The sequence below is a fragment of the Sinocyclocheilus grahami genome, unplaced genomic scaffold, assembly GCF_001515645.1.
Source record: "Sinocyclocheilus grahami isolate Dianchi unplaced genomic scaffold, SAMN03320097.WGS_v1.1 scaffold91.1, whole genome shotgun sequence".
Taxonomy (NCBI): Eukaryota; Metazoa; Chordata; class Actinopteri; order Cypriniformes; family Cyprinidae; genus Sinocyclocheilus; species Sinocyclocheilus grahami.
In genome coordinates, this window is record NW_015505270.1 from 1,506,988 (window position 1) to 1,532,660 (window position 25,673).

Sequence of the window (25,673 nt, forward strand, 5' to 3'; positions counted from 1 at the left end):
ATTTTTGTTTTTAAAGGGGTCATATGATGCGATTTCAATTTCTCCTTTCTCTTTGGAGTGTTACAAGCTCTTGGTGCATAAAGAAGATCTGTAAAGTTGCAAAGACTAAAATCTCAAATCCAAAGAGATATTCTTTATAAAAGTTAAGAGTCAACCACGCCTACCTAAAACGGCTCGTTCGAACACGCCCCCACATACCTATGTCACGATGTGGGAAGATTTGCATAACGCCGCCCAAACGTTCACGCAAAGAAAGAAGGCGTAACTTTTATTCTCGCTGTAGTATTGTTGCCGCCGCCGCCATGTTGTGGATATGCTGTGTGCTTCATTGTGAAAGTGAAACTACTTTGTTTGACCTTCCAAAAGAGGACGATATCCGCTTCGTCATGCCTAGAGCTGATCCGTGCTGGGGAAATACATCAACTTCGCGCTGTCAATCACCGGATCAGCTTTCACCTCATTTCATTACACCAAATACACAAAATAATGTTCTTTTTAGCAGCATCATATGACCCCTTTAAGTAATATCTGTTTCTAACAGCATGTGTGCTTTTTTGAGGGTAATTTCTGTTGACAGCATGTGTGCTTTTTTCATTCTTTTATAATTGTGTTTTATTGTGTTACACCTGCCATGTTTTGCATTTTTATATTTTTTGAAATTAACTTGAACTTTGGGGGCTGTTCAGTAAACTTTCACACGTACAGATGATTGACTGGAAACGAATCGTCCCTGAGCAGGGAACATTTTAATTGGTTGGAACCATTCTGTCCCGCCCCCTTTCTTGGGAGCCGAGGCTTACCGTTGGCTGAAGTGGAAGTCATTTAAAATCTACGGAAGTCAGTCGTCATCGCAGACCCAGCTGTTACTAGTCGCGTCACTCCCTTCGCCAGCTGATCGCAGACGCCGGTAACCGTGAGAGGCGAGAACGCAGGAATCACTTCACCAGTGAGGTGAGCAACTTTTCAGACATTAACCAGCCTCGTAGTTAATCTAATCCGCAGTCTGCTTCTGTCTGGCTTTAGATAGAACAGCTTTATTAGCTCCGGGGAAAGGCGAGGGCAGTTCACTTAGGTGGGGCGGAAAAAATCGGATTCTTCAGAGGTACGAATGCGCGTTATATTCGCGATAAAATCAAAATATTAGAACAGGCCACCATCGAATTTGCTGGATACCGGGCGGAGGTCGTTACATAAGTTTCATTCCATTATTCCGGCCAAACTTCCAGCCTTCTAAAGCCTTTACTACTCGAGTGCGTAAATCGGTGAGTGTATTTAAAGTTCTCTCAAGAAGAAGCTAACCCGACGCAGCAGAGACATGTTGACTGAATACAAGTTAGTTATTCAGGACAATCACGTCAGTCCTTTTTATTGCTGCATAGATGCCAACGTGTCTGCTAAAGTGTGTTTCCTCATTTGGTTGGGTATTGGGTAAGAACGTCCTTATGTAATGCATTCTCCTCTGATGAGGAACTCTCAGGAGCTTTTGCTCGATATGTGACTGTAAGGTTTGCTGGGCGTTGAACGTTTCAATGGAATATAGCCGATTTAGGAAGTTACATGCTCGGATAGTTTAGCTATACATTGTTTTAAGTCTTTTATATATGAAAAAAATACATTTAGTTGAATATAATTACGTTATATTAATAATAACTGCGTATCGTTTTACTTTAATAATAATAATAGCCTTTTTTCTATCCCATGATACAGCAAGTTACTGTTAAGATACTTTAACTACCTTTAAATGCCACTGAATCTACTGGCATGGTTTCTTTTCTTATTTTTAATTGTTGTTAAATACAAACTAGAACCAAATCTATATAAGAACAATATGCAGCTGTATTCTACATGTAGTTTGCTTGTGAAGAGCAGGCCTCAAATGCTCGGAGTATTTTCTGGAGATGTCACTTAGTGACACTAAGACGATGCCTTTCAGCAAGAATCCTTGAAAAGACGCTCCTCGTGACATTCTGTATCCGTATGATTGGTTTTATATTTGGCTTGGTCACAGCAAGTCAACACTTCTCAACTAGGCATCCAAAAATAGACAGTTCTTCTGAATTGGTGTTCAAATCGAAGGACCGTTACGCAGTTACAGCCCTTTAAGAGACAGAAAGCTAATCTGGCCACCTTTTTCCTCGTGTCTGAGGAATCAGCCTGCACTTTACCCTTATGTTATGGATCTGGAAGGTGGGTTGCGTTGCTTGAGATCAACCAGCTGTAATAAAAAGCAAATGTGTTTCCAACTGACAAAACCACATCTCTTTTTATAGATGATTTCAATGGTGAAGTATGTGTGCCGTACTTCCCTCAGTAATAGGTCTAGTTATCAAGGCAAACTATATATATATATATATATATATATATATATATATATATATATATATATATATATATTTGTCTTTTTTAAAAGACATTTCAACTTTTTTTTATTTCGTGAAATGGAATAAATATGTTTATAAATACAAAATGGCATATTTTTGTATTGATGCCAGTGCATTAAAATGGCCACCAGAATCCATGGCAAGTCAGTACTCGGTCACACCTGATTCAGCCTCAGGTTTGCTGTGCAATGATTTTTATTTTTTTCTCTCTCCACCCTTAAATGGCAAAGAGCGATGGAGACATCTTCCCACCCTGTTCTTCAGTACTCGCACACTAACTGATTCAGTCTTTTGTTTGCTCATAGATGTCACTTTGTCAGCTCTGAGAAAAGACCTCAGCATTAGCACAAAGTCAGAGTTTAACTGTATGGTTTATGCTTGTGAATGACTACTGATCACATTGACTGAAGATGCGCAGTTTGAACATGTCTTTGTACCATAAGACACACTTTTTTTTTAATGCTAACAGTGTAGGTTAGTGTGTTAGCCGTTAGCAATAGCGAGCTGACCTTAATGTTTCCCTGTTCCATTCACGCATTGCAGCTTGTGTACACCCAGACCAGATCAATAGATCGACTGGTGACAGGGGGAACGAGACGAGCGTGTTCAGATATGCAAACACTGTCAATTCGGGCTAATTTGCTTGCACTGCTGTGACACCCCTGGAAATTTCATTGCGTTGACATGAACATTCAATTATTTAGTTTAAGTGATTTCTATAGCATGTGATGTAATGAGTCCAAAGCTTTGAGGTAGAATAAATGCTATATAATGACTAATAAGCACTAATTACCCCATATATAATAATTTACGGGTGATATTAAGAATAAACAAAAGGCCACGTTCAGCCCTTATGTAATATAATTTAGGCCTCCTTTTTTATCAATCAGGAATCATGAATTTTGTAACTTGCTCATTGGAAAAACATTCATCTATCTATCTATCTATCTATCTATCTATCTATCTATCTATCTATCTGTGTCATAGAGTTAGCATGATTCTGTGCGATGGAAAATATAGACTCTTTAGAGACCAAACACGCTTGTGAGCAGGAATGTTCTGCAAGCATGTCTTGTTTGGGATCTGAGGAATGATGGGCATTCTTGGGCCTCATATGTGAAACTCATGATCAAGTAACGCATTACAAGTAATGCGAGGTACGTAATCCGATTACTTTTTTCAAGTAACTAGTAAAGTAACGCATTACTTTTTAATTTACAAGAGAATATCTGAGTTACTTTTTAATGTGTAACATTACTTTCCATAAAAAGTAACTAAGTAACGTAATTAGTTACTTTTTTTTATGGAGTAACGCAATATTGTAATGCATTACTTTTAAAAGTAACTTTCCCCAACACTGATGATGACAAATGCTCAAATTGATGACAATGATTGACAATTGCTCAATTTAAGTGATATTTTAGGTAAGAATTATTTACTAACATGCAGCCACTTATGTGCAAAAAAATATTCAGATATACATTCATGGCCTGTGTTTTCTTACATGAATTACAGTTTTATGTCCTCTGAAACACTAAAAGGTACTGAAGAAATATATATATATTTTAAAATAATTTTACATTTATCATTTTAAATTGATTTATTATTTATTTTACACTTTGTAATCAATTTTTTTTTTAATAAATTGTTTTGTAATTTCTTAACCTTTTTAAGAAAACCTTTTGTAGTATTATGTATTATAATAAGTTATTATAATTAAATAGGAACTTAAAGGCACAATGTAAGATTTTTTTTATTAAAATATCCAAAAACCACTAGAACAGTGTTATATATTTAGCTGACCTGTGTACTTTATCCCAAATGTTTCGAAGAATGTTTAAATCCAGAGAAATAAGCAATTCTAACTAGTGACACGGTTTTTGTTTTGTAGAAAACATGGAAACACCAAAGACGCTTTAATATGCTATGCATTTCATTAGACAGGTGACGACCGCAGAGAGTAGCATTACAACAGAGCTTTCAAATGTATCTAGTTTGATAAAACAGCGCTGCTTTACCCCACATACGCACGACCGGAAGGAGCGGAAGAAGTCGACTGTGGCATAATAAAAGCTCCGCTGCTTTCGAGTCGTGTGTCGCGCTCGTTCAGCGGCCTCTTTTCGCTTCGATGGCTTTTAGCCTCACACTGCTTCATTCTACTATGTTAATAAATCATTAGCTCATCCATGAACATGATTTCTGCCCGAGTCCCGTCGGATTGCTTTCGGCTGTGGGGATGCTGTGTTGCCAGATTGGATGGACGATTTCCAGCCCAAAAGCTCACAAAAACCCGCCCAAAAACTGCCCAAAACTTTAACTGTCAAAATAATGTGATGGAATATGTAAATCAAGGTTGATAAGGGCCATTTGTAACTCCTTAAAACAAAATAATGTTGACAAAATAATTTATATAATGTTAGATAAATTTTGCAGGTAAACGGATCGAATCGGGGCAAATAGCCTACATTAAATGGAATTAGGCTACCGAACATGAATAAAATATTCAAGCTGACACTGTCAAAACGGCAATCAAGAAATGCATCATTTTTAACGTCAGCAGTCAGAATAATCCAATTTAAATGCAAAAAGTGCCCAATATAAGTGATAGGAAAAAGAAACGTTGCAGGTAGGGGGAGCACGGGGCACAAAGTAACGTGGGGTAAGTTGTAACACACGTGGTTTAAATATTTCCACACATGCTAGCATAACCAAATTTACAGCATTTACTAGTTACTATATCAACATTATATAGAGAAAAAAAGTGCGCCAAAATTCAAAAGTCTTGAAGATATCGCTGAACATTTATTTTACCAAGTCAATTTTTCATCTCAGTTTTTATTACTCATTTAAAATGAGACCAATCTGCTAATCTCCAATCTGTTATTTATCAGTTTAAATTATTTTTTAATGCTTCGATAACTATCAGAAGACAGTAACCAGTTTTAAATTCCAGTTGCGCAGATGGGGTATGTTGTAACACTGCGTTACAATGTGCTATTCTATGACATTAGCGATGTAATTCACACTATTTACTTTAATACATTTGAATGATAAACAACGAGAAACGGGTGAATAAAGACTGACAGTCAATGTTTAATGTTAATAAATTATTATTTCAAGACATGTAAAGCATTTAGGCTCGTTTCTGTGGGCCGTCCCAAGCATGATTGCAGTGTGTTCATTGTCAAACTCCAAAATCAGATTATTTTTAATTCTTAAAAAAACGCCATTATTTTATTTGAAATAAATAATTATTTTATTTTATTGACTATTTTAGTTTGTCTTGTATATTTTTTTCATTCGATCAGATACCATTTTAAGCTGTTATATGGTCATGTTACAACGTGCCCCTCAGATGTTACAATGTACCCCACCTACGGGGCATGTTGTCACATTTCACTTCCATTTTTTGAGGGTAAATAAAGAAAAACATATACACTGTAACGTCCCAAGCATGATTGCAGTGTGTTCATTGTCAAACTCCAAAATCAGATTATTTTTAATTCTTAAAAAAACGCCATTATTTTATTTGAAATAAATAATTATTTTATTTTATTGACTATTTTAGTTTGTCTTGTATATTTTTTTCATTCGATCAGATACCATTTTAAGCTGTTATATGGTCATGTTACAACGTGCCCCTCAGATGTTACAATGTACCCCACCTACGGGGCATGTTGTCACATTTCACTTCCATTTTTTGAGGGTAAATAAAGAAAAACGTATACACTAATTATGAAACAAAGCGATATATTTGTAATGGACAAGTGTGAAATAACTGTGGATTATAAAATTATACTCTGAACCCCATGTGGATTTACACAAACTGAGAAAGTCAAAAAGTGTTACTTTTTTTTACTCTTCCCCTATTTCACACTCGTTCATGCACACACCATGACAGTCAAAACTGTGTCATTCATTGATAGGCTACATACTGAATTATAATGAATAATGTTATGACGTTGACAAGCAGAATTTGCCACAAAATGCCCGAGAACACCACATTTATATGTTTGCAAAGCATAAAAAAAAAGAAAAGAATTTGCACTGACCCAATAGGGCAAATGACAGGGAACCAGTCCGAAACAATCACACTGATCCTGGGACAGCAGGCCATCCTTGTTGTTGAAGCCTGCATATTATGTTTTAGTTTAAATTAAGTGTCATATTTGTATTTTGATGGTACTCTGTGCTAAATGGCAGTATCAATAATGGTTTTGTAATTACAGGGAGAACAAACTTGTGGTAGTAGAACATATCTTGCGTTATTTTTGAAAAATAATCTTCTGTTTTGTTTTTATCTTCTAGGTTTATAGTGGCTGCTGATGAGTGAATATTGGCTGACCTACCGCAGTTCTTCTCTGGCAAACTTTATGACCCTGTCCTGACGCTAAAGCTGCCAGCTGAAGAACTGTTGTGGTCAGCTCTACCCAGCATGCACCATTTTCATCTGAGAGTGCTGTGGATCTTATTCATTCTGGACAATCTCTGTCGTAGATCTTTGATGATATTTTAAAATTCACTTTTTTTATTATTGAAGCAAAAAAATATCTTAAATGGAGAAAATATTTCTTTGGAAAATGTCAAAAAAAATTTTAATTTGTCTTGAATTTTCTTAAGTAAACATTTTAAAGACGTAATCAAATTATGACGTTCTTAAACATGTTTGAACTTTCAGTTTTTTCTTGAAATTTGATTAGGTATTTGAGAGGGTTCTAAATGAACAAAGATATTAATTTAAATCCATGGTCTTTTGTTTTGTAATATCAAACTAACTAATAAATGAGAGTTTTATAATGTATATTCAATATATGTAGTATATTTTGCATTGCAGAGGTCATTGAAAATCATTTTCTGTACATTTTAGCCTTTGCAACAGCTGCTGCCCAGGCATAAAACTAAGAGGAAACATGAATGTGTCCAGTAATGGACAAATCTCTATAGTCACCATGGTTCATGTGGTCTGCATCTTGTCTCTTGATACAGTAGCTCAAATTTTTGTAGCTACTTCAGATGAGGATGCAGCATTTATACAACATATAAATGATCTGTGGTTTAGGCAGCAGCATAAGTAATGCATTATAATAATAAGCTATTCTTTCCTGGCTTGAACATAGTTGAAACAGGTTGACTCAAAGCCATTCTTTATTAGGAATATTATGAGAGAATTTTGAATGAGAGTGTGGCTTTGGTAACAAGTGTCAGATGTGTTAATCTATACTTTAAAAAGTATAAAGGTATCTGTTGGCTAAACAACTAAACAAAAATCACAATTTCATACAAGAGTCACCTGTAAAATTAAGCTTTTATCTAAAAGGTTAAACCGTTAAAGGTGTATTTTCATACATTTTAGGTAGGGTCAAGTAGTCACCCGTCTTTAAAGGGTCATATGATGTTGCTAAAAATAACATTATTTTGTGCATTTGGTGTAATGCAATGTGTTTCTGTGGTTTAAGGTTCAAAAAATATTTTCCACATACTGTACATTATTGTTTCTCCTCTATGCCCCACCTTTCTGAAACACGTCGATTTTTACAAAGCTCATCGGTCTGAAAAGCGAGGGTGTGCTGTGATTGGCCAGATATCCAGTGCATTGTGATTGGCTGAATACCTCAAGCGTGTGACGGATGTGTTACGTCCCTTACCTTATTGTGATGATGCCCTGTCAGGCCGGAGCGACAAGACCAAAACAATAAATTACAATTACAAACGAGACATTTGTTGCATCCAGTGGGGACATAATTACTGATTATAATGACTTTTTACGTGTTGCATCGCGCCACGTAAACATAAAACCATGTCTGCATCTGTGATTGGAGAAATGACAAACAAGCGCTACTCTACACTGCTCAAAACTCACGTTTGAATCATCAGTGGCTAATTCTTTAAATATGAAAACACAGTTTCTGTCACTAAAACAAATTCCTCGTATGTGTAAACATACCTGGCAATAAAGCTCATTCTGATTCTGATACTTACAGTCTGTGAGTCAGAACAGCCGGCATTGTAGTCTACTCTCACAGGATCAGAAAACAGTCCTCCATAAAATGCGCTGCACACATCTGAATATTTGGTTTGAAGTGTTCTGGAACAGTGTTGTAAATACAACTTAACCACTGATTTCTAGTCGTGTCCTCTTTTGGAAGGCCAAACAAAGTAGTTTCGCTTTCGCAACGAAACACAGCATATCCACAACATGGCGGCGACGGAAACAATACTACAGCGAGAATAAAAGTTACGCCTTCTTTCTTTGCGTGAACATTTGGGCGGTGTTATGCAAATCTTCCCACACAGTGACATAGACGTGGGGGCGTGGATGAGTCTAAACTTTTAAATAGAATATCTCTTTGGTTTTGAGACTTTAGTCTTTTCAGCTTTAGGGATCTTATCTATTCACAAACAGCTTGTAACACTCCAAAGAGAAAGGAAAACTTGAAATCGCATCATATGACCCCTTTAAAAATTTTGTAGGCCTAAACTATTATCTTGCACTGGTTTAAGTGTTATATACAATATGACCGATAGAGGGCGTCAATGGTCGGTTGGACATGAGGCTTATCAGAGCTCCCAGACAAGTTGCATCTTCTGCCTGTTTATCAAGCACATAAATTTACTCGAACGTTTTCCACTATTGAACATTTTTCACCCTTTCAATTCTTGTTTTTTCACTCTTATGTCCACATGCTTTAAAATATATGACAAGGAGAGGCTATAAATAAAGATAACTTTGCGTCTCACCAATGATATGCATATTTTAATCATTTTGGTAAGAGCATGAATATGAAAAAGTTAATAAAGTTAATTTTTACAGTGATTTGACATAGCACCCAGCAAACGCACAGCGTCCCATTAATGGTCCCATATGGTTGCTCCAAATATGGTTATTTTTGGAGGAACCTGAAACATTCAACGTTCTCTGTATGCTGTGCTGGGCAGTAAGTAACTGATTACATGTAATCTGGATTATGTAATCAGATTTAAAAATTCAGTTCTTGTAATTAGATTCAATTACATTTGAAAATACTCGTAATCAGACCACAATTACTTTAAGGATCTTATCTATTCACGAACAGCTCCAAAGAGAAAGGAAAACTTGAAATCGCATCATATGACCCCTTTAAAATGCTAGAGATGTATTAAAGGGTTAGTTCACCCAAAAACGGAAGCAGTTCCGGGGGAATGACGTATGAGGTTGGCTTTGCGCATGCGCCGCTCAGAAGTGATGCACGCGGAGAGATCGAAACAAAACAACGGTCACTAATTAGAAGTACAAAATGAGGATTTGTAAAGAAGAATGTCGGAGGATTTCGATATAAACTAAGAGGAGACTTGTTTTCCTTTGCTAAAGTAAGGAAACTTTGCTCCTTTTGATCCTGTAAACAAACGTTGGTTTTCACGAGACGCACCAGCACATGCGCAACGCTGACCTCATACGTCATCCTCCCGGAACTGCTTCTGTGTACAACTGCTGGCACAAGCTACATTAAAGTGATTACTACGTTTTGAATATGGATATTTTTCTTACAAAAACGCATCGATTCGCTACAGGAGGCCTTTGTTCACCCCCCAGAGCCGTGTGAGAGACTTTTTTTTTTTTAATGGAAAGGTGCTTTTTATTTCACGTCTTTTGGACTGAAGCGATGCAACACCCGCTGAGTGCAACAATAGAGCTTGAAAGATCAAAGACCATTTTTAATATAACTCTGACTGGATTCGTCTGAAAGAAGAAAGTCATATACACCTAGGATGCATCGGGGATGAGTAAAACACAGCCTAATTTTCATTTTTGGGTGAACTAACCCTTTAATTACAATTTTTGTAGGCCTAAACTATTGTTATCTTGCACTGGTTTAAGTGCTATTTAAAATATGACCGATAGAGGGCGTCAATGGTCGGTTGGACATGAGGCTTATCAGAGCCCCCAATAATAAATATAATTTATATTTATTATTATATTATTCCCACAAATTATTCATAATTTGATTCTCCCTAATTCTTCTTTTTCATCTTTTAAATGTTCCGTTTTAAAATAGACTACCGCTTATATACAGTCAGAAAGTCTTCCAGTTTTGTGGACGTTCACATAAAGACCAGTCACTAGTCAGGTGGCTTTAATTACACACAAAATTGAGAGGCCACACAGTATTTGACCACTGGATTTACATGAATCCTTTCTCAACATTTTAACATTGCGTGTTTATTTGAATTATCACTCAATGGGTTAATTATGTCTTTAGAAGGCTTTTGTGTTACTAACCCATTAAAATGCACAAATTCAGGCTATTTCTTATTTACATGCAGGGATTCCCAAATATATATATATATCTTTTTTTTTTTATCTGAACCTCTTTCAGCTTTATTTATTTATTTGAAATCCCCCCTTATGTTTTAAGGTAATATGTTAATAATTAACACATTTGCATATTTACAGTTCTCTGTTGGTGAATGGTCACATGACATGCAGGCGTACAAAATATTTCATTTTTTAAGCAAGTGTTTTATTTTGATCGTCATTTTAGAATAATTGATTTTAATTTGACATTTTTATGATTTATTTAAATCTAAGCTGTTTATTAAACTCACGAATCCTTGCAGTTCCTTTACAAACCCCAGTTTAGGAAACCTTGACGTAATGTAATGTTTAATTGCACGTTCACTTCATGATGTTAATAACAACGAATGGAATATTTTCCTTCTCTTTGTATTTTTACAACAGTATGGTTCAAGATGATCCTATTAAAATCAATGTGATAAACGAGTTAAGTCAAAAGTGATGTGACATGTGGCCAAGTATGGTGACCTGTAGTCTGAATTAGTGCTCTGCATTTATCCCATCCAAAGTGCACACACACAGCAGTGAACACACACACACACACACACACACCCGGAGCAGTGGGCAGCCATTTTTTGCTGCGGCGCCCGGGGAGCAGTTGGGGGTCCGGTGCCTTGCTCAAGGGCACCTCAGTCGTGGTATTGAAGGTGGGAGAGAGCGCTGTACATTCACTCCCCCCACCTACAATCCCTGCCGGTACGAGACTCAAACCTACAACCTTTGGGTTACGAGTCCGACTCTCTAACCAGGCCACGATTTCCCCAAAAGTAATCAAAAAGTAGTCCCGATTATATCAAATGTGTAATGTAACGGATTACATGACTAACTACAATTTTGTCATGTAATTTGGAATCCTAACGTACAACAAATTTGAAGTATTATTCGCCCAGCACTGGTGTTCTCTGGAAGTGCTTTTGTAACCAAAAACTTAAAAGTAACCTTCCCAGAACGTTGCCGTGAGGTTTTATTTATTTTTTTGGTGAGAACCTTAGGGGAACCTATAACCTATATAGACTACAGAACCTTCCCTACAGGTCATTTTTACCCATTCTTTTTTTTTTTTTTTAAAGTAAACTCATTTTCCATAACCATGATGAACTACGCTTTGCAGAAATACATGACTAATGTAATACAGCATGCTAGAAAAAAAACATGAATCGGGTCAGTGTAAAACATCGTATGATCTCACGGGCAGTCATATATTCGTGACTGAGATTAGAATCTGCTCTGCACAGAAACAATCAATTAAAGCGTCTGGATCCACAGATAATAAAAATGCGTGCGCTCGCGTCAATTAACCACCAAGTCCACCAATCAGATGCGCCGTTAGGGCGCCATCACGTCGTGCCCAATGCAAACTGATTGATTTACGCAAAGTATCCAGATTGGCATCTCCAGTGTAAGACGCGAGTGGTGCACATTGATGAAGTGGATGGGTGTCCAATAGATGCATCTCGCTCGAAATGCTCTGCGAACAATTGGATTAAATAAAAGATCTTATGCTGACCGAGATAACTTCATAAGAGTGTATATTTGATGTTCTTACACAAAGGGATCTTTTCTGTAAGAGATGGCTATTAACACGGACGCCCCTCACGCGACAGATGCCCTGTGCGAGAGAGCCGCGCTGCAGTCCACCGATTTTGGAGATAGACCTACTCAGAAACTTCTCGACATCTCAGACAAAGAGCTGAAAAGAGAATTGAACCACTCGCCTTCTGATACACACCTCGTGAAGTGTCTCGAAGCGGAACGGAAGGAACAGACTATGGATAACGTTGCCCCGGAGCCCCACTCTCCGTCGCGGGTCAGTTTCAGCCGCTCGTCGTCGCCCACGCCCGGGGAACGCGAGCCCTGCAGCTTCATGTGGGTGGCCGTGATCTCCTGCTTCTGCCCGGCCGTTCCAATAAACCTGTTTGCGCTTTATTTCGCTAATATGGTGAGTAGAGTTAAACTTATTACTTTTAGAATGAAGCTTAGTTACTTTTAGAGTTCACATTTAGTGATCATTTAGAAAGCAGATCAAACAAAGTAAAAAGAAACCCTTCTTGTTTTTGTTTAGGGGGCCCCTAATAGTTAATAATGTGACTCATGGGGCCACCATATGTATTTACAAGACTTACTTATCCATGATTTTCTTTCTGTTCTTCTTCAGTCTCGGTCCATGATACAAGCAAAAGATTATGATGGGGGCAGAAGACTTGGGCGTCTAGCTTTGTTGCTTAGTATCGTTTCCATTGTTGTGGGTCTGGCTATAGTCCTTTATCTGTTGATGACAGGTAAACCATCTCTCTGTCTCTACACACACACACACAGACAGGGGAGTAGATATTGGGGACATGTCCCACCCAACTCAACTTTGAAAATATGAAATCGGTATTATACAAATGCAACCACTATTTTTAATTCTACTTTTATAAAAAACAATCCTAAAAATACAACTATTATTATGCTGTTTGTTGTCTGCAATTGAGTTGAAGTAAGATCATACACGTAAATGTCTCTCTCATTTCCTTTTCTCTCTCCCAGAGTATAAATAGTTGGAAATCCTAGAAAATTGTGAGCATTGATGTAAACGGGTAATGAGCTGAAACCAAAGAAGATGGATGATGAATGCCACGTGAAAACCTTCACACACAAAAAAACAGCTAGACTATCAGTTTATACCATGCACAATGTTAAATTTGTTTCATTCATTCATTTTTTTGTTGTTGTTGTTGAAAAATTGTTTCTAAACCATCTTGATGCCTTCCTTCCTGATGCCTTAATTTTGCACTTAATCGAAATGACTGTCTTTTTAAAATTATGATCTACATGAAATATTACTATCAACTGTTCAAAGAAAAAACATTCCTATGCCAAGTGAAATCTATGAATTTGTCTATATTACAGTACAAGTGCATTATATTATGCTAATGAATCGCCTGTTGCAATAACAAGAATGTGACTTCTGTTCTGTTCTGAGAATGAGAATTTGTTGTTATTATTATTATTTATTTTTCTTGCAGTGGAGCTGGTGCGGTCAAAAGCACATAGTTGGTATAATTTTTTGTATGATTGTAAAATATGTTGCATTTTGTGTAATCTATCATAGCTTAAAGAGTTAATTTAACCAAAATATGAACATTCTGGCATCATTTACTCACCATCATGTCATTCCAAATCTGTATGACTGACTTTGTTCTGTAGAACACAAAAGAAGATATATAGAAAATAGCATGAGGTCAAATGGGTTCAAATATCTCTCTTTTGTGTGTGTGTGTGTGTGTGTCCCAGACAAGAAGAAAATCATACAGATTTGGAACGACACGAGGGTGATTTGTTTGGGTAATACACTTATGTTTTTACATTTCTTCTTCGAAAAGTATTTTTATTCCTTGTCATTTTGATTCATAGTCTTCTGGAAGTGTGGAGCATCACAAGGATGCAAGGTGGAGGAGTGCAGTGTGAGACGGGCCGCATCCTCGGTGTAGCAAAAATATTGTATTGAATACATGTATTGAACTCGTAAGAGATGAACAAGGGCTATATTCAACCAAAAGAGGGCAATGCATGTCTAAAAAGAAATGTACAATATTATATTTGAATTGTGCAGATTTGTCTTTTACTAATATGGTGCCATATTTTTGCATGTTAGAAATTAAACCAAACCTACCCAATAGTTTAAGTGTGTTTTTTGCAGATTGTTTGGAAGAGTTCCATTTGGACAGGAAGTATATATTTACTTATGAATGTTAGACTGAAGAAAAAAGTGCTACTGTGCATCCTGTACCATCAGCCATCCAGCCTCCTGAGCAAGGGAGATCAGAGGAAGCACATCTGGTAATTGATATCCTGCACATAAATGTATTCCTTTCATATTTACATTTAGTCCTGATGTGCCTCAATTGGAGGTTATGCTTAAGCTATTCCTGCAGCATAGTGTAATTTGGTGTCTATATATATTAACTAAAGCCGAAGAAACCATTGCTTGTGAAAAATGTTAACTTTTAGTGTTATTTTTAGTTTTAGTAGTGCTTCAGACATAATCAATGGGTCTTTTGAGGTTATTCATATTTTTGACATGGATACAGGACATCCACCGCATAAAGACATTTGTAGCAAGCATCCATTTTCCAAACCCGCAAACTTTTGTATTCTTCCTGTTCATAAATGATCTAAACCTCCGCTAATGGCTGCGTGGTCAGCCGGGGATAGTTAGAACGATAAAAGCTTTGACCATGCTGTAAATGGGTTTGATGCAGAGGCCATATCACAAAGCATATACACTTTATATTACAACATTGTACAATATGTCATAATATATTGCTTTCGTCTCACTACTTTAATCAGAATGGATGTGTGAACGTTAACGTAACATTTGATGTGCAATATTGTTGCCATCTGACAATCATTTTTCATTGCACATTTGCAATAATATAAGAATTTGCATAATAATAATAATAGCAATAATTTAAGAATTATATTGTATAAAATATATATTTTTTATATTTTAAAATATATCTAAAAAGTTATTATACTGTCTCACACAAAATTGTCTCAATAATATAATATTTGATGTGCAATGTATATCCATCTTATAATAATCATTAATAAAATGTGTAAGATAATAAATATCCATATATAGTTTAGTTATATATAGCCTATAATATAGTTATAATTTATTGAATTTATATATATATATATATATATATATTTCAATAAATTATAACTATTATATATAATAGCTATATTATTAATGATCCCCCAATAGAGGACCTTATAGAGCAGTGGAGCAAGCAGTGAATGTACTTTTTGATTTTACTTAGAAAGGTTAACTTTTTTGTCTTGTACTCCCAAAACCCCCTTGACTAGAAATGTGCTCCTACTAATTCATATTATTTAGCATTAATATTCAAACTAATATAAAATATATATATATATATATATATATATAAAAATCATTCAAATAAAGTTATAATATCTTAATATAATCTCAAAACACTTTCAAAATGATGTCCTAATATTTATATCGTAACATTTATGACAATCCTAACTATTTTATGCTTTGGGAAATAATGAATTTGAATGAATATGTACGATCTGTTCACTGAGGGTGAAGTTTAGGGGTGGGGTTTATTTATTTATTCAAATCGTACAAATTCACACAAAATCACCAATTCATAAAATAATTAGGTTTTCTCATGAAATGTAATCTTCTCAATCTTTTTGACGTAAATCAGAATCAGAATGAGCTTTATTGCCAGGTATGTTTACACATACGAGGAATTTGTTTTAGTGACAGAAGCTTCCACAGTGTAACAGAATGACACTGACAGTACAAAAAAAACACAGATAATAAAAAGAATAATATAAAAATAGACAAAATAGACAATATATAATATAGACCATTTTGTATGTACAGGTATGATATGTGCAAATTTGAAATGTAAATAAGTATGTGTGTTAAATAAATAATGTATACTAGTGTTGTGTGTTCCACAGTTATTGTCAAGTGTTCATGAGATGTATTGCCTGAGGAAAGAAACTGTTCCTGTGGCTGCTCGTTCTGGAGCTCAGAGCTCTGTAGCGTCGACCAGATGGCAACAGTTCAAAGAGGGAGTGTGCTGGATGTGAGGGGTCCAGAGTGATTCTGCCAGCCCTTTTGCTCACTCTGGATGAGTACAGTTCTTGGAGAGAAGGGAGGGTTGTACCAATGATTCGCTCAGCAGTCCGGACTACCCTCTGTAGTCTTCTGAGGTCAGATTTGGTAGCTGAGCTGAACCAGACAGTTATTGAAGTGCAGAGGATGGATTCAGTGAGGCTGGAGTATAACTGTTTCAGCAGCTCCTGTGGCAGGTTGAACTTCCTCAGCTGGCGAAGGAAGTACAACATCTGCTGGGCCTTTTTGACAATGGACTCAATGTGCTTGTCCCACTTCAGGTCCTGAGAGATAGTGGTGCCCAGGAACCTGAATGACTCCACTGCGGTCACAGAACTGTTCATGATGGTGAGTGGGGGGAGTGCAGGGGGGTTCCTCCTGAAGTCCACTATCATCTCCACAGTTTTGAGTAGAGCCACAGGTCTGTAGTCATTAAGTCCAGTAATTTTGGGTTTCTTTGGGACGGGGATGATGGTGGAGCTTTTGAAGCATGAGGGGACTTCGCACAGCCTGTCTGAAATCCTGTGCTGACCAGCTGGCCCCCATCTTCACACTGATGGGGGCCAGCTGGTCAGCACAGGATTTCAGACAGGCTGGTGTAACACCTTCTGGGCCTGGTGACTTTCTTCTCTTGTTCTTTCTGAAGACCTGACTCGCGTCATCTTCACTGATCTGGAATGCTGAATGGTGTTTTTTCAAACCTGCAATAAAACTCGTTCAGATCGTCTGCCAGTTGTTGATTCTCCACAGTGCTGGGGGATGGTGTCTTGTAATTGGTGATGTCTTTCAGACCTTTCCACACTGAAGCAGGATCACTGGAAAATAATTGGTTCTTTAGCTTTCCAGTGTAATTCCTCTAAATAGCAACAAAATAAAGTTTAAGATCATTCACAGTCTAGAGATCATAATGTCATCCATCAGAATTCTTTCCCCTTCAAACTTCTTTATTATCTTCTTATCTTATATTTGAACCAAGCTTTTGCCCTATGGGGAATGTGTTTAGGCAGATCGTGGCATGCTCAAATTAAGTTTAGAAAATCTGTAGCACTTAGTCTATCTTATTCTCTTGCAGAAAGGCCCAGTTAGTCCAGCAGGAGGAGTAATGTACGCTTGTGAGCTTCACTTACATATAAACAGAGAGAGGATTTCTCAGCTCACATATCCTGTGAGCACAGCATGAAAGCTGGCAGGATTTAATAACAACAGAAATGTGTTTTATGGAGCCAATGCAACCCGAAGAGCCAATAAAGGCATGAGAGAAAGAGTTATGCAATGTTTAAATGAGCTGAAACGAGGTTTAACGTCACTGCTGCAGTGGAGAGTTGTCTCTGATCATTTTCCTGCGAGTGTTGTTAAATAGAGAAACAGATAGAAGATGTTGAGGGAAACCACAGCTGTTAGGCCAATTCCAGGAAACTTCTAATGGACTTTCCCACTCAGAACCCCCTATGTTGGCATCATGGCAGTGAACCAGACTGTAGCGAGCATGACATTACTCCATCTATGAAAGGCCATCAATGAAAAGGGCATTGTCTGAAACATACTCTAGTTTATTGGTATAGATGTAGAAGAGAGGGGCTTGAAAGTACTTGGAAAATTACAAAAATAATGAAATAATAAATTATGTAAAGCAAATGGATGCTTCAGGTTTGTTTGTTGTTCCTTTGTAAATTTTTAAGTGTGAAATGTGATTTAAAAAATCATGGATATTTCAATTAATATGACAATGGGATTAAATCATTTACTCTCATGTTGTTCTAAACCTTTAGGATTTTTTTTCTTCCATGAAAATTTGATATTTTGCAGCATGTCATTACTACTCATATATATATATATATATATATATATATATAGAATGATAGTGAATGGTGACCATGACAATCCCTGATCCCCATTCACTTTTAAAGGGATAATTCACCCAAAAATGAAAATTTGCTGTTAATTTACTCACCCTTGGGCCATCTATGACTTTCTTTCTTCAGTAGAACAGGAAAGATGATTTTCAGCTGAAACCATGGTGATTCATAAAATACAAGTCAAAGATTATGTCGAGAGTAAAACTTTTTATATATATATATACATATATCCTCCTGAGACCCAGCTATGGAGTTTTTGCCTCTGTAGTGGACATTATATTTGAGTGAATTTCTCTGAGACCTCACATGTGTTGTGTGATCCACAGTTATTGTCAAGTGTTCATGAGATGGATGGCGTGAGTAGAGGTCTGCTACCCGACCCGAGCCCGACGAGTCCCGAAATACTTTCGGGTTTCGGGTCGGGTTCGGGTTAATGTTTAATGAATAGCTTCGGGTTCAGGTCGGGCTCGGGCTTATAGCTAAACTAAAACTATATGTAGTAGCCTTGGCTAAGCTGCTTTCGTAGACGCACGCACCCACATTAGTGCACACGACAACGACAACACAGCACGGAAACTTTTATTAGTAAAATAGCTTCGACAGGCTACTGACTCGCAACTTTATATTTCTCTGCAATGAGGGGGTAGAATCATTGTTTTTGAAGTAACTAAGCCTCATTGCTTGTAGAGAGAGGCGCGCAGACGCAGGTTCACACATGCAACTTTCATCCCTCCCTCTCTCGCTAATTCAAATAAATATAATTAATTCAAATAAATGCGATCTTACCGCACTGTATCTCTGTGTCTGATTTAAAGCAGGCCGAATGCTAACGAGACTTAACTGACAAAAATGACCATAATTTGCAAGATGGAAGAATTATCGTCTTGTCTCTGTAGCGTCGACCAGATGGCAGCAGTTCAAAGAGTGAGTGTGCTGGATGTGAGGGGTCCAGAGTGATTTTGCCAGCCCTTTTGCTCACTCTGGATGAGTACAGTTCTTGGAGAGAAGGGAGGGTTGTACCAGTGATTCGCTCAGCTGTCCGGACTATCCTCTGTAGTCTTCTGAGGTCAGATTTGGTAGCTGAGCTGAACCAGACAGTTATTGAAGTGCAGAGGACAGATTCAATTATGGCAGAGTAGAGTAGAGTTGTTTCAGCAGCTCCTGTGGCAGGTTGAACTTCCTCAGCTGCCGAAGGAAGTACAACCTCTGCTGGGCCCTTTTAACAATGGAGTCAATGTAACAATGAGTGTCCCACTTTAGGTCCTGAGAGATAGTGGTGCCCAGGAATCTGAACGACTCCACTGTTCTTACAGTGCTGTCCATGATGGTGAGTGGAGAGAGAGCAGGGGGTTCCTCCTGAAGTCCACGATCATCTCCACTGTTTTAAGCATGTTCAGCTCCAGGTTGTTAAGACTGCATCAGACAGCCAGCTCTTTAACCTCCTGTCTGTAAGCAGACTCGTCTCCGTCCTGATAGAACTGTTTCAGCAGCTCCTGTGGCAGGTTGAACTTCCTCAGCTGGCGAAGGGAGTACAACCTCTGCTGGGCCTTTTTCCCAATGGAGTCAATGTGAGTGTCCCACTTTAGGTCCTGAGAGATAGTGGTGCCCAGGAATCTGAATGACTCCACTGTTCTTACAGTGCTGTCCATGATGGTGAGTGGAGAGAGAGCAGGGGGCTCCTCCTGAAGTCCACGATCATCTCCACTGTTTTAAGCATGTTCAGCTCCAGGTTGTTAAGACTGCATCAGACAGCCAGCTCTTTAACCTCCTGTCTGTAAGCAGACTCGTCTCCGTCCTGAATGAGGTCGATAAGTGTGGTGTCGTCTGCAGACTTCAGGAGCTTGACAGAGGGGTCTTTAGATGTGCAGTCGTTGGTGTAGAAGGAGAAGAGCAGTGGGGAGAGAACACAACCCTGGGGGATGCCAGTGCTGATCGTACGGGTACTGGATGTGTATTTTCCCAGCCTCAATAGGTGCTGTCTGTCTGTCAGGAAGCTGGTCATTCACTGACAGACGGCTGTGGGCACGGAGAGCTGAGTTAGTTTGGGCAGGAGGAGGTTTGGGATGATAGTGTTAAAAGCCGAGCTGAAGTCCACAAACAGGATCCTCACATAAGGATCATTGTGTCCCTGGTCTGTCTAGATGTTGCAGAACATAATGCAGTCCCATGTTAATTGCATCATCCACAGACCTGTTTGCTCTGTAGGCAAACTGAAGAGGATCCAGCAAGGGTCCAGTAATGTCCTTCAGGTGGGCCAGCACCAGTTTTTCAAAAGACTTCATGACCACAGACGTTAGAACCACAGGCCTGTAGTCATTTAGTCCTGTAATTTTGGGTTTCTTTGGGATGGGGATGATGGTGGAGCGTTTGAAGCATGAAGGGACTTCGCACAGCTCCAGTGATCTGTTGAAGATCTGTGTGAAGATGGTGAAGGTGTGAGCTTGTCCAGATCGGTGGCAGCAGCTTCAAAAACACTCCAATCAGTGAGGTCAAAACAAGCTTGTAAATCCTGCTCTGCTTCATTAGTGCATCTTTTTACAGTCCTTAATACAGGTTTAGCTGATTTCAGTTTCTGCCTGTATGTCAGTATAAGATGAACTAAACAGTGATCAGAGTGCCCCAAAGCTGCCCGTTGGACAGAGTGATATGCATCCTTTATTGCTGTGTAACAGTGATCCAATATATTACTGTCTCTGGTGGGACATGTGATGTGCTGTCTGTATTTTGGCAGTTCACGGAAGAGATTTGCTTTATTAAAGTCCCAGAGAATGATTAAAACAGAGTCCGAGTGTTGTTCTGTGTATGTGATCTGATCAGCGAGTTTCTGTAAAGCTGAGCTCACGTACGCTTGCGGTGGAATGCAAACACTCACGAGAATGAACGAGCAAAACTCACGCGGCGAGTAGAAAGGCTTACAGTTAATGAAAAGCGCTTCTAGATCGGGACAGCACATCTTCTTTAACACGGATACATCTGTAAACCACCTTTCGTTGATGTAAAAGCTTGTCCCGCCGCCTCGTGATTTCCCCGTTGATTCTGCCTCGTGATCCGCTCTAAACAGCTGAAAGCCCAGCAGACTCAACGCGCTGTCCAGAATGTCGTCATTCAGACCGGTTTCCGTGAAACACAGTGCAGCAGAGTGTGAGAAATCCTTGTTTATGCGGGAGAGCAGAAGGAGTTCATCCATTTTGTTGGGTAGAGAGCGAAGGTTCGCCAGATGGATGCTAGGCAACGGCGTTCTGAATCCGCGCTGCCTGAGCTTCACGAGTGCGCCGGCTCTCTTCCCTCGTCTGCGTGTCCTGAAGCGCTTGATCAGCGCTGCTGCTCTGCCAACTACAATGTCCAGCAAATCATCAGAATAGTCGAAAACTGGTGAAATTTCGGGTGATGTGTACTGCCGAATGTCCAGCAATTCGTCTCTGGTAAAACTGATTGCAGGGATATAACTATAGACAGGACAAACTAACAAAAACCACAGAGCTCGCCACGGAGGCAGCCATCATCGGCTCCATCTTGACCTATATATACAGGTGCATCTCAATAAATTAGAATGTCGTGGAAAAGTTCATTTATTTCAGTAATTCAACTCAAATTGTGAAACTCGTGTATTAAATAAATTCAATGCACACAGACTGAAGTAGTTTAAGTCTTTGGTTCTTTTAATTGTGATGATTTTGGCTCACATTTAACAAAAACCCACCAATTCACTATCTCAACAAATGAGAATATGGTGACATGCCAATCAGCTAATCAACACAAAACACCTGCAAAGGTTTCCTGAGCCTTCAAAATGGCCTCTCAGTTTGGTTCACTACATGTGGCCAAGTATGGTGACCCATACTAGGAATTAGTGCTCTGCATTTATCCCATACAAAGTGCACACACATAGCAGTGAACACACACCCGGAGCCATTTTTTGCTGCGGCGCCCGGGGAGCAGTTGGGGGTTCGGTGATGAGAGGGCACCTTGCTCAAGGGCACCTCAGTCGTGGTATTGAAGGTGGGAGAGAGCGCTGTACATTCATTCCCCCCACCTACAATCCCTGCCGGTACGAGACTCGAACCCGCAACCTTTGGGTTTCGACTTCCCCGTGGTCAAATATGGTGACCCATAGTCAGAATTAGTGCTCTGCATTTATCCCATCCAAAGTGCACACACACAGCAGTGAACACACACCCGGAGCAGTGGGCAGCCATTTTTTTGGTGGGAGATGCTCCCACAAAGTGGGAGAGAGCGCTGTACATTCACTCCCCCCACCTACAATCCCTGCCGGTACGTAACCTTTGGGTTACGAGTCCGACTCTCTAACCATTAGGCCACGACTTCCCCACAGTTTAACATAAGGCAGCAACAAAACAAAATGTGAAGAAAATTAAGGGGTATGAATACATTTGCAAGGCACTGTATATACATACATACAGTATATATGATATAAAAAACTTAAGAGATATTTGAAAAGTTATTGGAGTTAATCTTGCACCTGGTGCTAATTTCCTTAATTATATGACGAACTCCATTTAACTGGCAGCATTCCTCCAATTTTCATTGAGATTGTAAGATGGCGGGCCACTCTAAGGTGACTGAAAGCCTGCGACAGGAGGCGGTCCAGATGAAGGCCAAAGGGATTACCCTTTCAGCCACTGCAAGAGATGTTGGTCATTCCAAATCTGTGATTTCTAGAATATTGCAGATTTACAATGACACTAATTCAAGTCCCGCATAAGACAAATGCACGAGAGGACAGGATAATGCGGAGACTCTCAATGGAGAATCGGTTCAACACTGCAGCTGGAATTGCTCGCAAGTTCATCGCTGAACAGGGTAAGGTTCTGTCTCTGCACATTTAGCAGAAGTCGGACTGAAAGCACACTCTGCAGTGACCAAGCCTCTCATCAGCAGAACGAATCAAATGGCTAGACTCATCCCTTGCCGAGGAACATGTTGTGTGGAGAGAGGAGAACTGGCCCAAAGTTCACTTTAGTGAAGAGAGCAAGTTTAATTTATTTGGGTCAGATGGGAAACATTGTATTTGGATGAAGCCCAAGTGTGTAAAGAAGTCAGTGAAAGGTGGAGGAAGATGTCATGTTTTGTGCAGCAGGACTTGGGCCTCTTATACAGCTACATGGCAGACTGAATGCAAATGTTTATCAGAACCTCCTTCAGCAACATGTGGTTCCATCGCTGCAAGCATCTCCCAATCAGCCTGCAATTATCATGCAAGACAATTCCCTCATCACACTGCAAATCGGGTAAAGCAGTTCCTTGAAGCCAAGAACATTGAAATAATGAATTGGCCAGCCCAGAGTCCTGATCTAAACCTGATTGACAATCTCTGGAAAATCTTTGGACACTAGTTACCGAACTATGGAAGAGAGTGGAAGAAAAGTGGACCAAGATCACACCAGCACAGTGTGAGAAACTAGTGATATCCTGCGGCCGCAGATGTGCTGAAGTCATTCAAAGCAAAAGCCTCTACACTTCCTACTAATTTCTGACAGCTGTAACCCTCCAAAATTTGAGTTGTAATCTTCTTTCGTGCTACAATAGTTACAGTTCTCCAATTTTGATCATGGTGTTTACCACAAAATAAAGGTTTTTATTGAAATGCCTTGGTTATTTTGTCAAACATGTTAGTGAATCTGTGGTATACCTACAGCTAATCCTTTAAATTGAGTGAAGATTAAGATTTCAGAAAAAAATAATAATTTAAAGATCCTCTAATTTTGATCTCCACTGTGTGCGTGCGTATATATATATATATAAAGCCATTATTTTAAACCCATAATTGATGTTAAACCCACTATTTTTTTGTCAAACGTTTAGGTACTTTACTTCCACCTGCTGTTCATTCAATGCACTACACGCTTGAACCCCGGACTAGCTGTGCATCCACCACTAGCAACAAGCTTGGTAAATCCATATATGAAGTTTAGGAGACTAAATGTTGCAAAATACACCGTTTACTACACGTTAACAGAGATGAATCTGTTGTTCACAAAGTCATTTGACGAACTGAGCATAAAGACAGAATGCCATTTTATTCTTGAACACAGTTACAGTACATTCAGTGACCCTCCACAAGGAAAGGGTCCTCTTCACTCTCGCTCTCATCCAGAAACTCCTGTCGCAAGGGTGACTTCTCTGAAGCTATTGCTTCCATTCGGAGGACATCCCTCTTACTACGCAACCAACGAACCCCATCTTGTATGCGGCTGAACTTGGCAGAGCGAAGGTGCCAGATGAGGAGAGCGCAGATCAAGATGCTCATCAAAGAGGCTAGACGAGGAGAAAGAATTTCAGTTTACTACTAATATATATAAAAAGTCACCAATTCATTTTATTAGTTTTGACGAGCAGAAATCATTGAACTCAATCATTACAGCCTACATTTATAGTTAATTTAAATTTAAACTGCAAAATGATTTAAACATTTTTTACAAAGATTTTAAAATATGAATACTTGCTTTGTAAATCAGAACATATTTGGTATTTAAATGGAAGCTTTTTTTCACATTTCAGGGGTTCTCAGAAGCAGAAGTCATCATAGTTGAGTAAAATTCTACAGTGGTGAACGGAAACTATAAAAAATATTTTGTGTGTTCTCATTGCCCTCATCTGCTATAGTGTTTTCAAGGGCCCCCTAAAATGATTTTCATATAGGTGATGCGCATTAAGCGCTGACACGCGAACGGTTGCTGTTTACTGTGTTTATTACCACGACAACCATCAGAGTTGAACGTGCTTTTTGTGTATCCTGCTTGGAGATGAAAATATCATGCATCTGAAGCTGTAATTAAATATTGAGAAACAGTGTGTATTATATTTTTATAATTGTTTTAAATGCCGCTTACTCATTTATGAGACGGAACCAAGTAGATGACACATACGCAGTTACTTTTTTGGTTGATATAATCCTTAGGTGTGTAAATGTATAATTGCCATTTCATAATTTTTTTCAGTTTTATTTAAATTTGTAGTTAAAATAACTAAAAATAAATGTATTTTAAAGTTTAGAATTAGACAGCCTTTGCTCACAGGCTTATGCTGGTAACTCCGTGGACTTTCCTCGCCAATACAGGCTATATTTTTTTCACACTTTTCTCATTCTATATTTCTGACATTCCAAAAGCGCCTCCTACTTGCAGAGAACGAATGTTCATTTTCAATTATCCAGTCTGTAGTTTTTGTTCAGACCAATGGGAAAATCCACCCACATAACCCCGTTTTAAATTAATATAATAATTTATACTTCTGACTCACCCCTGGTTTAAACGGTCAATTGTGAGGTTTATCATTTTATAATTTATATTGTTTTTGTGAAAACCTGTATCTCAACTGTAAATTAGTTGCCATTTCGTGATCTATAACATGAAAGAAAGCCATTAGAACATGTACATGAAAAATGTAGAAACATTGGACACAACTATGAGGCACCATTGTGCAGCAGCAAGCATCACAACAAA

General features: G+C 38.5%; 2 protein-coding genes across 3 annotated transcripts in view; one reads left to right on the plus strand and one right to left on the minus strand.

The window, feature by feature from the left end:
• Window positions 1-12,111: 12,111 nt before the first annotated feature.
• On the plus strand, window positions 12,112-14,362 carry LOC107587219 (tumor suppressor candidate 5 homolog). Of its 2 annotated transcripts, none has more exons than XM_016274913.1 (3): window positions 12,112-12,652; window positions 12,869-12,992; window positions 14,110-14,362. In XM_016274913.1, the coding sequence occupies exons 1-3, from the start codon at window positions 12,284-12,286 to the stop codon at window positions 14,184-14,186; spliced, it is 570 nt and encodes a 189-aa protein (XP_016130399.1). In that variant the 5' UTR covers window positions 12,112-12,283; the 3' UTR covers window positions 14,187-14,362. The 2 variants fall into 2 exon arrangements, with proteins under 2 accessions (XP_016130399.1, XP_016130400.1); XM_016274914.1 differs by lacking the exon at window positions 14,110-14,362 and adding an exon at window positions 13,243-13,469.
• A 9,721-nt stretch (window positions 14,363-24,083) lies between these two features.
• The window catches only part of cpdb (carboxypeptidase D, b), a 14,033-nt gene continuing 12,443 nt past the window's right edge, over window positions 24,084-25,673 (minus strand). The window contains exon 21 of the mRNA XM_016274915.1: window positions 24,084-24,486. Within this exon, the coding sequence (XP_016130401.1) occupies window positions 24,275-24,486 (212 nt within the window). The 3' untranslated portion in view covers window positions 24,084-24,274. The remainder of the gene's footprint in view (window positions 24,487-25,673) is intronic.